This window comes from Camponotus vicinus, unplaced genomic scaffold (assembly GCF_025532165.1).
Source record: "Camponotus vicinus isolate PSW18456_S1 unplaced genomic scaffold, iyCamVici1.0 SCAF_11, whole genome shotgun sequence".
Taxonomy (NCBI): domain Eukaryota; kingdom Metazoa; phylum Arthropoda; class Insecta; order Hymenoptera; family Formicidae; genus Camponotus; species Camponotus vicinus.
The window spans coordinates 9,237,771-9,251,272 of NW_028141947.1; the positions used below are offsets into that span (position 1 = coordinate 9,237,771).

At 30.8% G+C, this 13,502-nt stretch overlaps 1 protein-coding gene across 4 annotated transcripts in view; it reads left to right on the forward strand.

Annotated features, from left to right (window-relative positions):
- Dgk (diacyl glycerol kinase 1) overlaps nt 1-13,502 on the forward strand; it is an 87,785-nt gene that overhangs the window by 64,784 nt on the left and 9,499 nt on the right. For 3 of the 4 annotated variants that reach the window (XM_083081118.1, XM_083081121.1, XM_083081120.1), the window contains 5 exons: nt 5,748-5,882; nt 6,206-6,419; nt 7,296-7,457; nt 12,450-12,572; nt 13,345-13,394. In XM_083081118.1, the coding sequence (XP_082937244.1) occupies nt 5,748-5,882; nt 6,206-6,419; nt 7,296-7,457; nt 12,450-12,572; nt 13,345-13,394 (684 nt within the window). The remainder of the gene's footprint in view (nt 1-5,747; nt 5,883-6,205; nt 6,420-7,295; nt 7,458-12,449; nt 12,573-13,344; nt 13,395-13,502) is intronic. The other variant, XM_083081119.1, reaches the window with a different exon arrangement.

Sequence of the window (13,502 nt, forward strand, 5' to 3'; positions counted from 1 at the left end):
AAGACCTTTATGGGTTAATAAAGAATAATATTTTCCTCGCACACACACAAGATAATTATTTTGCTTGTAAAATTCTCTTTGGAGGAATTATATTTAAATCTTATCGTTCGTATAAAAATTCTAAAGCTCTAAACTTGTCATTATTTGAGAAATTGTATATAACTAATTGTAATACATTATATATCTGCTTTAACATTATATAACAAGATAAGTTCAATAACGATGCTTTAAACATATTAGTACTACTCGAATAAAAGACAAAATAATATATTTATGATGTGAAGCTATAAAATCCATTTGATTAACCCAGTGCTTGATTAACCCGGATTGATATAAACGACGATGGAGCGAATGATGACGGGCCATAAGTGATGTAGTGTCGTCGCTCATCTATCCGCAATACGACATAGACTTGATCGCGATCGGGGTCAATTGCTATTTTTGATCTTGGGGAAGATACAGTTGCGGTATTTGCGATTTCCAAACGTTCAAAGCCGCTGCGGCATATTCGCTTTCGCATTTTCGTTAGTGGCATGTTTATTTTTATTGCATAGCTCGGTCCGACATAAATAAAACCCGTCGATACTCTCATGTTTGAACATGATCAAAGTATACGCAAATGCCATTTTATAAATTATTCATGTAATCGATTGATTTTTACGGTGTTGTGGATTTGAAAAATTACCGTGACGTCGATAAATACACCGATACGTTTTTATATTAAGCATCATGGCTGTATAAAGTCAAATGTATCATTTTGTTTTCTTTCTCTTTTATTGTACCTATATACTTTTTAGCAAATGGTGAAAGCGAGAAAAATATAATTCGATGCATCTTTCCTCCTTTCGATATCATGCGATATTATGTTGTGAATGACACATTTTTCTTTTTTTTTAATTTTATGGTAATTTCTTAAAATTTTTTGAAAAGTTTTTCACTTATTCTTGGGTACATTTGAAAGAAGTGGATATTCTTTTAATGACAATTTTAAGAAAGTTTTCCTTTTTTCTGCATTCTCAATATTAAATATGATAATAATTCATGATAATAAACTCGAAAACTTCACTAAAGTCAAATACATTTAAGTAAAATATAAGAGTATAATATCTGAATTAATATTGTATTCTAAATTATATAAAAAAAACAATCATATATATTAAAATCTCAAAAAATAAATCTACAAAATAAAAAAACATCTTTTTACTCGAGGACATATATTCGTCAATATCGAATAAACGGGAGGATCGTCGAGATTGTTTCTTTCTCGCTCTCACCCCCTGCGTTCCTCTGCGACCTATTTTTCCCCGCAGAATTATGACGTTCTCACAATGACATCACTGCTGCACTGACGTCACCACCGCTCCCTTACGTGACCATTCAGGATGACCTCGTTTCCCTCCCTTCGAATTTCGCCCTCTCCATCCTTCACTCTATCCCTAAAGCTTAATGGCCGCCTCCTGTGCCATTCATGTGAATATTCCCTTGCTTAGCGGATGTGCTCTATTTCATAAAATGATTTGTTATGCAATTGTGTAAATGTGAAGCGTGTCCTCGATATACCGTAATATTCTCCAAAGCAATACGAATTCTATCAGTTTGGTACTCGCGCATTTGTTATATTATTTATATTTATGTAAGAAAAACGTGGTTTTTTACACTTAAATATCTCTCACACTTATCGATAATTATAATTATTGATTTTATATACATATTTATAGAAACAAGTTATGTATATATATACGTATATATTATCTAGACATATTAATATATTTTGAAATTTAATATTATTATTAATTGTGTGAAAAATTTATATATCCAAGTCATATATATACATTGTATGTCATATATATACATTTGTATTTAAACTGCACATATGTATAATACATGAATTATCTTGATTCACTATCAATCTTAATTCCGAACTATGACTTTCAAAACTGGAATAGAAAGAGCAACAGTCATACAATGCTCCAGTTTTAAAAGTTGATTTGTTTCAAATTTCATATTTATAAATAGCAGCTTATTAAATTAAAATCAGTAAATGATAAATTTATATATAATTAAACTATAAGATATAAAGATATGAAATCTCGGTTAGTTAAATTCAAACTAAAATAAATTGCAACTAAATCATTTGAATTGCAGTATATCGATAATTGAATTTATTGAACATATGCGCTATAGCTACGGGATTGAAGCATAAAATAGGATTACCGCCAACAGACGCATGTTAAAGGCTCAGTAGTAAATCCAGATATTTCGCCGACATAGGAAAATTCCGTGCGTGATATAAATCATATTAAAATCTATCGTTGGCATCTTATCAATAAAGAAATGTCGCTCAAAGAAATCTAACAAAAGAAAGAAAAAGATTGCAGATATTTATCTAGTTGCTAATTAGAATTTGTAATGTCATGTTAGAACTTGAAATGATAGAACAAACATATTTGGCGTGAAAGAAGATATGGTTACGCTAAAATTTTTCCTAATTATAACTATAATTATTTTTTATAAAACATAATTTATGACATTGATCTTATAGTTATTCTGTCTTTAGGTCTATGTTTTATATATTGTCATTTGCTATGTTTCCAATTAAACGTAAATCTATAAGATTTATTAAAGTAAATAAATACATCTGCAAGCTTTTATTCTAAATGTGAATTAATTTTTTTATTATTCATTAAACCTTGTAAATCATGTGAATCAGTCGTTTCTAAAAGAAAATCAAAGCCTTTTCGAAGTTACTTGACTCTACTTATAAAACTTAGTTCAAAGTATAAGGTCGAAGAATTTCCATTTAATTTACCACACAATGTCACAAGCGCTACAATGATCTTGCAAATTAGAACGGAAGAATGACTTATCACGAGGCAAGATTGTTTTAAATATAACAACACCTTAATAATAATTATTTACAGTTTTCTCAATTAACTTCAACTTATTAATCGAAGGATATAAATATTTTTTACATTATTAGATAAAAATCTTATTATTTCATAAGAGAGAGAAACAAAAATAACTTAATAAAACGAAATAAAATTTTAAATCAAACTTGATAATTGATATTATTTTTATATCGTCAAATATATTCGCAATTGCTGCAAATTTATTTTTAACGATGTAGCATAAACCGCACCTTCTGCAACCATCCTTTGCTTTGTGACTTTATTGCTCATAGCGCAGGTTTAACAGAGCAAAAAAGGTAAAAGGCGACGCCCTATGTCCTTGGTCAAGAGTATCGATAAATGTCACAGTAGAACTCTCTCAAACCTACTCAAATAAAACTCGAAACTAGGTTAGCGTTTCACAAATCTCATTTTCGATGAAACTGCTCATTTTGCTTTCTACTCTAATTAAAAAAATTAAAAATTAATTAAAAATTTTAACGATTACACATTGTAAAATGTGCTCTTTAAAACATGAAATGCTTTAATTAAGCTGATATCTTGTCTGGTATATTTTTAAATTAGTAAGCTATTTCACTGAATAAAATTTTAACTCTTTTTTTTTATACAGATGTCAAGAAATCTAATTTATTATTTACTTTTATGTTTTACCATTTTTTATCATTTGTTATTAATTTTTATATTTTTTATATTTATATAACTGTACATATGAAAGAGTTATAATAATCAACACCCAAGTTTATCAAAAAGATTTTATATTTTTTATGCTTTTGATCCTTCTTCATTTATTCATTATGTCAAATTGTATCTGAATTATATATTAAATTTTTTTGTGGTTGTAGCTGAATTCTTACATATTTTAACTTCTTTTAAAATTTTAAACACAATATGTAAATGCTTTTATATATGTAAATTTTTCAATATTTTGAATATCTAAAAGGTAGATTATTTTTAGGAGCAAGAGAAAAAAATTAATTAAATAGTATAAACTGCAAAATCAGCTGCTCCTGCTCCCGTATCGAATCATGTTTCCGCTCATGTTACTATCCCAATTGGATTCTACAAGGTGAAGCACGCTTCAATGCCAAATGAATTTTAGCTAAGAGGCGGACGCGTACTTGTTTGCGGTTGATAGAACCAATATCTATGCAGATTCGGCCGAATGAGCTTAGTTCATGTTTTCGGAATCGGCCAACTTTTTGTCAAGTTCAAAAAGTTTGCACAAAGATGCGCGCAAATTTGGTCTTTGTACAAATTGGATTTTAATGAGTGTTACATGCAATGTCGTAATATCATATTATCTAATTTTCCACCTGCAATGAGAATATTATCTGCTTTTAATTAACTACCACTTTAATTAAAGTGAGCTGTGCGAAAATATTTCCAATTTTAAATATACTTATTTGATGTGACTATATTTTTGTTAATTATTGTATAATTTTAAAATGGTTTATATCGAGATTTATTAGTATAATTATTTTATGATTTTCATGAATACGCGTACGATTAAATTTATTTAAGAATACAAATTCTAATTTCTTCGTTATAATATTTGTAATATGTATAATTCGTAATTATGACAATTTGTATTTTTATATTTTGCAGTTTTAATTATTTTCATCACGAATTGGAATAGGTACATCCATTAGTTATATTTATTCAAATATTATATAATCAATTATTATATATTTTAGATGATGATAATTATATATAAAGATAATTGACTTACTTTTCCAATTCAATAATTACGTTCACGTATCGATAGACAATAACGATAGTTATTATAAAGATAATTGATTTGCGTTCTGTTCAATAAATACGTTCAGAATTCTCATTTAATAAAATTAAACGTTATCTAAATTCGATATCTTAATATTGCTTCTTTTAGGTACATTTGACATGTATTCTGTATTCGCAAAAGAAATATTCGATAACAGAGAAACTATTTTATATTATTTATAGTTCAATTATTGTCGCTTAGTTTTAAGGCAAATCTTTGTGTGAAGACAAGTTTTATCCTTTTAGAAATTATTTGCATAGCTTTACACTTTGGCGAATGTATTCGGCAAACGTTATTCGAAAACCTCGAATAGTTTTCGTGGAAAGGCTTTTCATTTAAGAGACACGGCTCAAGCACGCGAAATGAATTCCATGAATAGCAATCAACAGAGCATAATTAATTGCATTAAATACTATCGATCCATCGAGAACATGCGGAATCTAAATATACGTTACCGGATGTAATTGTAATCGGTCAATTTGCGAAATGCGCACCTTGCGGATTCATTGTGTCGGCAAAAGCGACACGTTTCGTTGGACTTTAATCTCCCATTCAATGAAATTCACTTGAATCGGACAAAATCGAAATGAACATGCGAGAGAGAGATAGCTTCCGTGTATCAGATTAATTAACGGCGGCTTTTCTTTTGTGTAAATTTCGTGACGAAATTACTTTTTATTATTACGACTATCGACTATAAAAGAGAGAAGAAGCTACATAGAAATTTGATCGTTGACCCATTTAATTTTTAATCAATTATTCCTAATGATATTGATATATTTGTCATATATCCGAATAAAACCATTTTTTTTTTTAAAGATACGATTAAAAATATATCAAGTTATACAATATATTCAATGTATCAGTTTTGTCAGACAAATCTGTATGATATCGATAATTAAAATAATGAAACGTCAAAGTAGATTCAGAATATGATTTTACTTTAACTTTATAATTTGTGTATATAAATAAAATATTTCACAAATATTTTATACCTTATAATTTAGCATATTAAATTTCTCTTTTTCTCAAGAAATCCTTTACATTTGCTGTTTCAGGACATCGATTACGAGGGTTTCCGTAAATTCCTGAATTCGTACCTGGAGATTGATACACCAGATGAATTGTGTCGACACCTTTTCCTTTCATTCGTCAAGAAAGACTCGCGTGGAGTGGACGGCAAAGCTTTTAAAGTATGATATTGCATTTTATATTGATAAAAATTGCAGTGTTATCACTATTACGAATAAAGGTGTCTCGTTTATTGCTGTGAGTAACTCTAAGTGGCCGCGAGCACAAATTTTGGATGCGAAAAAAAAAGAGTTTGTAACGAAGTAGTGCTAGTCTTAGTACGAGGCGACCATTGTGGACGCAATAGTATTACGTTGGGACGGAAAAAGAGTGTCGCCTTGTGCGAGCACGCTTTTAGCATAAAAAGCGGTCCGAAGAGATACTCGCGTAAACGAGTGCGCCAAGAATTAAAAGCCGCGTATTATCCGCGTTTGTTGCTTCCCAGGAGATGGCTGTGCTCTCCTCAACAACCGCCTGTGCCGCAATTACGTCACACACGACTTCCAGCAGTAATGTTAATAGCACCGGCGTACCCGGCGGAACTTCCGCGGAGACCCACAGTGGATCTACGTTGGCTGATAAAATACATGGAATTACGGAAAAATTGCAAGCACTGGGTCACCACAGAACGGAGAGCGAAGTCTCCAAGACGCGAACCGGTAAAATATATTTTGTGCAATTATTTTACTGACGGTTAATTAATTTTCATGATAGTTTAATTATGTCAGTTCATTAAGGTATAATAATGCGAAAGAATCCTTTTAAGAGGAAAGTAAGCTATAATATTATTAGCATTATTGTTCGCAAAATGCTGGCTAAAAATCTTTCGGTAAACAATCAGAATTAAATGATATACATATAAAAGTTTTATGAAACAAATAATATATTATTGGGGAAACAAATAATATATTATTGGGGAAAATCACACGTAATAAATACAAAAGAGTGATATCATTTTAATACGAATATTTTTTCTTCTACGTACGCAAAACTTTTTATTATAAACGTATATACTCCTTTTCGATAAGATAAAATAGGTCAGTAACAGGCAAAACAATTAGATCTCTGACGGCTTAAATTTTTTTTTATTTTATTACATATAAATGAATGCCATTGTTCGCTTCGAAATGGCGAGTGAATAACAATTGAACTGACCTGAAGGAACTTTTAATCAAGATTCCCGTAAACGCTGACGGTATTATTCGATAAAATAAAGTCGCTTTGATTGTAAATATCGGTTTGTGATTTTTTAACAAATTAATTTAGCATAAAATAGCATAAAATAATTTGTATTCTTTTAGATATACTTGAATAAATTTTATGCACGTACAATTTTCACCTCTAAATATTTTCAGAGTATAATTTCACCGAGTACATTAGATGTACGAACTATCGAGTAATGAATATTCAACTAATGAATCTTTCAAAGCACGACGGGGAGATCCTGCTTCGTATAGAAAAAAGGTCAATTTACGAAACCGATCGATCATGCTGTTTGTTTTTTTGTCTTTCACGCAATCATATGGACGATTCAGGAAGCGTGCATCCAATGTTAACAGTCACCCATACATCATACAGCTGTTACGATGTGCTAGAGAAAAAGAGTACAGATAGCAGTCCAAGTCACAGCCAAATGTCGCGAAATTCGTCCAGGAAGTCGAACAATTCCCTCCTCGTCAACAACGGGAAATTGGAAGGTAGGCGTATGAGATCCGTGCTGAATCCAATGCAAACGGTACATTGAGCAACACTATTCAATGTACCGTATTCGCAAACCATTGAGATTATATTGCAAACTTAGTTTCCGTTCGTATATATTCGTTCAATTTTTAACATTATATACGTTAATGTTACGTTACATTTTTCATCCACCCTTCATTCATTCATTCGGAAATTATTTCTCCCGAAAGACTAATCCGAACGTGATTCTTTTTTAATGAGCTTTCGCTCGCTTTCTTGAGTATAATCCATCCGTTTTTCTCTCTTCTTACTTTAAGTATTGAGAAGCTTATATTCAGGAGCTCTCGATGAAAAATTGGTTTTTCGTGATCGAAAGCTCCTCCTGAATATCCTGCATTAAAGTTATTCAAGTTGTATGGCTTTACGTGAATAAGGGATTAAAGGATGGTAGATCGTTTCGCTTAAAAGATTTCTTTTCCGGTGTACGTGAACTCGTACATCCGTGAAATTCGGTGCGCGAATTCATTCTTATTTGAAGAGATCGTATTACAGCAGTATAACAAAGGGTCCATTTCGGTCGCAATCGATCTTACAGTGACGCGTTACTCTCAAACAAAGCCTGAGATCGTAAATACCGGGTGAATTACGGGCTTCGAGGGACGTGACATCTCTTTCAGAAGTATACTTCACCATATCGGGGTGACAGTCAACGTAATCGAAAAAATACGACCACAATATCATGCGGATATATACTATCTTTTATATCGTTTTTATGATATCGACGCAACCATCTCTCTGCTTCATTATATGTTTCCGTGAATTTCTCTATATCATTCTGTATTATTTTTATCCATATAAAACATATCATGTATTTTTTTATTCAATGCTGGATAACTTTCAAAATATTAGGAATATTTTAAAATATATATTTTGAGTTATAGAAAGAAAATGTTATCGTTTAGTGATTAATATGGCTAGAGGTTCACGTAAAATTCGATAATTCCGAATAGCAATCGGCAATTTTCCAGCTCGCATGACACGTAAAACGCAATCGATTCAAATTATACGCGAGACATCAACATACACTGTTTATATCTGCTATAAATGAAGACGCGCCGGTAAGTGACGGAAATAATCGTGCTTACATTATGGATTTAAGGGAAATGTTTATTCACGTCTGTGCGCGATCGCCACGATAAATTTGTGCCTTCCCGGAGGTACAGGAAATGGATATTGCTATTTTAAATTCTGATTTTAGACGACAATATCTTACGTCGCGAGACGAGAAATGCGTTGATCTTTACGAAATGTCATGACGTACGGAAGACTGTATATACGATTGAGAAAACTCGATCCGGTTCTATTTCCGGGTGTGTTTGAAGAACGAGTCTGATCTTATCGTCTTCTCGTGAAACATGTGTGCTTCCACATCAAATACATATCATCAGAGATGATGAAATGCCAAGTTAAAGCCTTCCGACCGTCTTTTGGTATATGCGACTCGTGAAAAATGAAAGAAAAATATCAAATATATCATTGAAAAATATACAATATTTGTAGAAAGTTAGGATGAATCAAAGTTCCAATAGCGCTATAGTACTCTCGATTTTAAAGTTACTGAGCTCAGCTTTAAACTCGATCGTATTTTTTATAAATCAAAAAGTGACTCGCTCTTAGGTATTTTTCTTCGTAATAAAAAAAGAGTCGTAAAATGCATCAGATATGTAAAAAATGTGAGAAAACAAGAGAATAAAATAGAAAAATTATTTCAACTAACGCATACGGAAATTTGAGTCACTCGTAATCTCTGCTTTCATTTTCTATTTTCTCTCTTTCTCTCTTGCGTATCAATTATATTTTCTATATATTTCTTTCTAAGAACTTGACAGTTATCTGCCACTTTAAATATGGAAAGAAAATGTCGCGTTAAAATGATCCGAGCCAATTCCTTTTCCTGTAGTTGATGAGCTATTACCACTAATGAGCTGCCATATCGATCGCAGATGGCACCGAGGCGCGCGCTTCAGATAATTCGCGTGACACATGTGCGAGTTTGCGTAGTGCGTGTACGCGTACCGGTGCCACCGAAATAGCTAGATCGGTATATCATCCGATAAAATGACGTCATGAATGCGCGAGGGAATGATACCAGTTTCTTGACGGAGGCCAAACTTTCAGTGACTCTCGTGTCGCAAGAGAAGCAACAAGTGCTTTTCTGAGCCGAATCATTAATTGTGCATCGACATATCTCGACTGCAATTCGATAGTCGAATCATTGTATATTCGATTTTGATTAAACGTTGCAATCGCAAAGAAGATTAGGTAATCGTGATCGAGAATATTTCCTCTCCTTCATCGCTCTTACGATTTAATAGTAGTAAAAAAGAAGATGGTGCAGTTACCGAATGTGTCGGGTGTGAAGCTGAAGGAAGGTGAGACAGATTGTTTCACAATCTTCGCAAATCTAACATCGTAGCACGAATATCAGCGTATTGATCACTTAAAATAAATTTTCTGCGAGATTTTGAATAAAGTTTGCAACTTTGAAAAAAGTATTTTAAAAAATAAAATTTTATCTTCATCATATATTTATAGTCAAAATAAAAATGATTATATAAGATATAGACAAGAAAACATTCATATAATTTCCGAAATTGAATTAATCGAAAAATGTAATATATAATTATCTCCGGTAATTTTTATAATCACAAAGCTTCAATGTTTATAATAAAATTTATAAATGTTTTCTTTCTCAAGTCTCTTTTTCATGATAAACATGTGCATCTATCATGTAAAATCAATTATAGACTTTCATTAATGGAAAATAATGTCGAATAGTATAACTAATATATATATTTCTAAAAAAAAAGAAATTAAAAATTATCTCTAATAAATTTTCATAAAATTCGTCATCTATGTATATAAAAATAATAATAATCATTTTCCATGCAAAGTATAGATCATATAAATATAGCTATAGAAATTACATATAGAATGATAATAGAATAATCTAATAGATTTTTCCTTTTTTTCTCTCAAAGTTTTAGCAAGATTATATATTGTACAGTGATTAATCGCAAATTCTCACAATCGATCAATGCATCGCGTTTCCTCATTGCTAAATGATTTATATATTTTTTTAGATATCGTTACTGATGTTTTTTCGCGGCTTTCACTTGGGATATATTGGATTGTTTGAGCGTAAAAAAAATATACGTCCCGCGTGGATAAAGCGCGTGACTGCGTTAGCTCGCGCGATGCGACGCATCGTCTCGTGCAAAAGTTTATTTTTAGTTTGCCCATCGTCGCGAAAAATATTACTTCGTAGGACGCGACATCGCCTAAAAATAAAAACAGAGAAATTGAATCATTGGGATGATACGATAATTCTTCTTATTAATCGAGATATCATAGCTTAATAATAAAACTTATTCGAATACACGCGAATTATAGATCTTTCGAGACAAGGTATATAGATAATATATGAATAATAGCGATCATTGAATAAAATTTTTATCTCAAGATAAAATTAATGCTTAATGAATTAAATTATTATCGAATTAATGCGTACATTATAATTTAGAATGCATACGAGATTTCAAAAATTACAATCTTTTTGTATTATAAAAACCAAAATATATATCAGCCGCCACGAATTAAATATAAAGATTGCACATTTTTTATTCGATATCCTGAATTAAAATCCTCATTGAAATTAATATTCAATCATTGCATAAATCGAGTCTCAAAATCACTACACACAAGAATAAATTTTTCTACGGCGATCCAATCGATGTTAGAGCCACGTTGATTCATGCAAAACTAAACACGACGGATATAAATAGGCGATCCAGAAATACGGGTTAGGCGTCGTCGACCTCTGTCTCTCTCGCAGACCGCCGTTACAGTCTAACAATCTATTATAATAAATTCAATCGCTTATATATATTGATAACAGTGCTACCTCGCTCGAAGCAACAGGTTCTCTTTAGACTTTTAGGTACAATTACTCAAGTCCACGCGAACGTTTATCTAAAAATACGATTCAATCGTTTTGCGGAAATCGCTTTGGATTTTCCGTTTCGATTTAACGATCGAATGAATCGCGAATTTTCCGCGAAATTTCCGCGAAATACAGGACAGATCAATCGTATCATAAGTCTGGCGGGTTTCCTTTTATCCGACATCTTGATGCTTTTTGAAAATATAGCGGCTCTTCCACGAAATGCATCAAAGAAAATCTCGATTAAAATTGCATTTAACCAAAATTGAATGAAAGCAATATTAACGAAAATTTCTATAGATATTTCAATAACAGTCTTACAAATAAAATATTCATATATATATATATAATTTTATATTCCGCTAAAATACATATGCAAGATATCAGACAATTATAGTTGTAGTGACTATTAATTTACAGCGGAATCCTAACTATATGTTTGAAAAATTTTTTAATATATATATATATATATTAAAAAATTTTTATATATTTTATATTTTATATATATATATTTATATATATAATTATATATATTTATTATATATATTTATAAATATAATATATTTATATATATTTATATATATATATTATTTTATATTTTATATATATATATATATATATATATATATATATAAATTTTTATATATTTTATATTTTATATATATATATTTATAATTATAATATATTATATATATATATATATATATATATATATATATATATATATATATATTAAAAAATTTTTAAAACATGGTTAGGATTCTTCTGTAAATTAATAGTAGTCACTACAACTATAATTGTCTGATATCTTGTGTATGTATTGTAGTGGAATATAAAATAACAATATGCATTCTAAAACGTGACATGAATTTATGAATTATAATTTAAATTTGTGCTGTTTTGTAGATAATATTATATTAAATTGTCTTATGCTTTATTGATCAACAAATATAAGTTAATATAAGTTGATATCAACTCGAGTTGAAAATCAATTTCTATTTTGCAGAGATGAGGCATCTCGTCAGAAAGCAGAGCACAATAGATGTCCAATCTGTTAAAGTCAGTCTCAAAGACATCGTTTGTTACCTCTCTCTCCTGGAAGCCGGCAGACCAGAGGATAAACTGGAATGTACGTAATTGCTACAAAGACAACGATCATCTTGAAATATATGAAACATCGCGAGCTTTCATCCCGAATAATTCATTAGCAGAAGATCAACGATGCTTTTAAATAGGTGTGCGTTGTTTTTATGGCCGAGATTAAAAAGCTGTAATGGTTGCGTGATTGTTTCTGAATAATTAAAAACACATCAATGTAAATTAATGGAGTCCGGTTTGTTTTTAGAATAACTTCATCGAAACATCGTTTCACACGCATGCATATATTAAATAGCGAAAAAATTATTTCCCGAAATATATAATATCATCATGAGAGTATTTCAACTTGAACATTCAACGCGCGTTTCTTCCTATAAAAATTGCATATTTGCTTTTCTTAAATAATCGCGAAAGATATTAGATTTTTTCAATATATGTCTTCGAAAAAATATCGAAAGAACTCACTTGTAAAATAATAATGGCATAAAAGACAAAAATTAAAAAAAAAAGAAACTTTTTGCCATACGTATGATTTTCTTGAACAAAAAATTTTAGAAGAATGTAACTGCTTTTATATTAATCATTGGACATTTGGCCTTTAGAAAAAAATTGAAAAGTCCATACTAGAAAGAATGAGAATGACAAACAAAATTTACGAGGAGACTCGCGTGTCGGCCAGCAGTCATCCTCGATTTTCTGCCACAGTTGTTACAAGTCTATCTCGCTTAAACTTGTAGTGCAGCTGCAACTTGTTGCGCGGCAATTTCGGCTTGTGTTAACTCGGTGATGCTTTCTTTTTTCAGTCATGTTCCGGCTGTATGATACGGATGGGAACGGTGTCCTTGACACGAACGTGAGTAAAGAGCGGTTGTTATCTGTTAATATGAATGCATCACGACGACATGTGTGTAATGCAATATTTAACATGCCGCTTGCATAAAGTGAAAATATTTGTTAATTA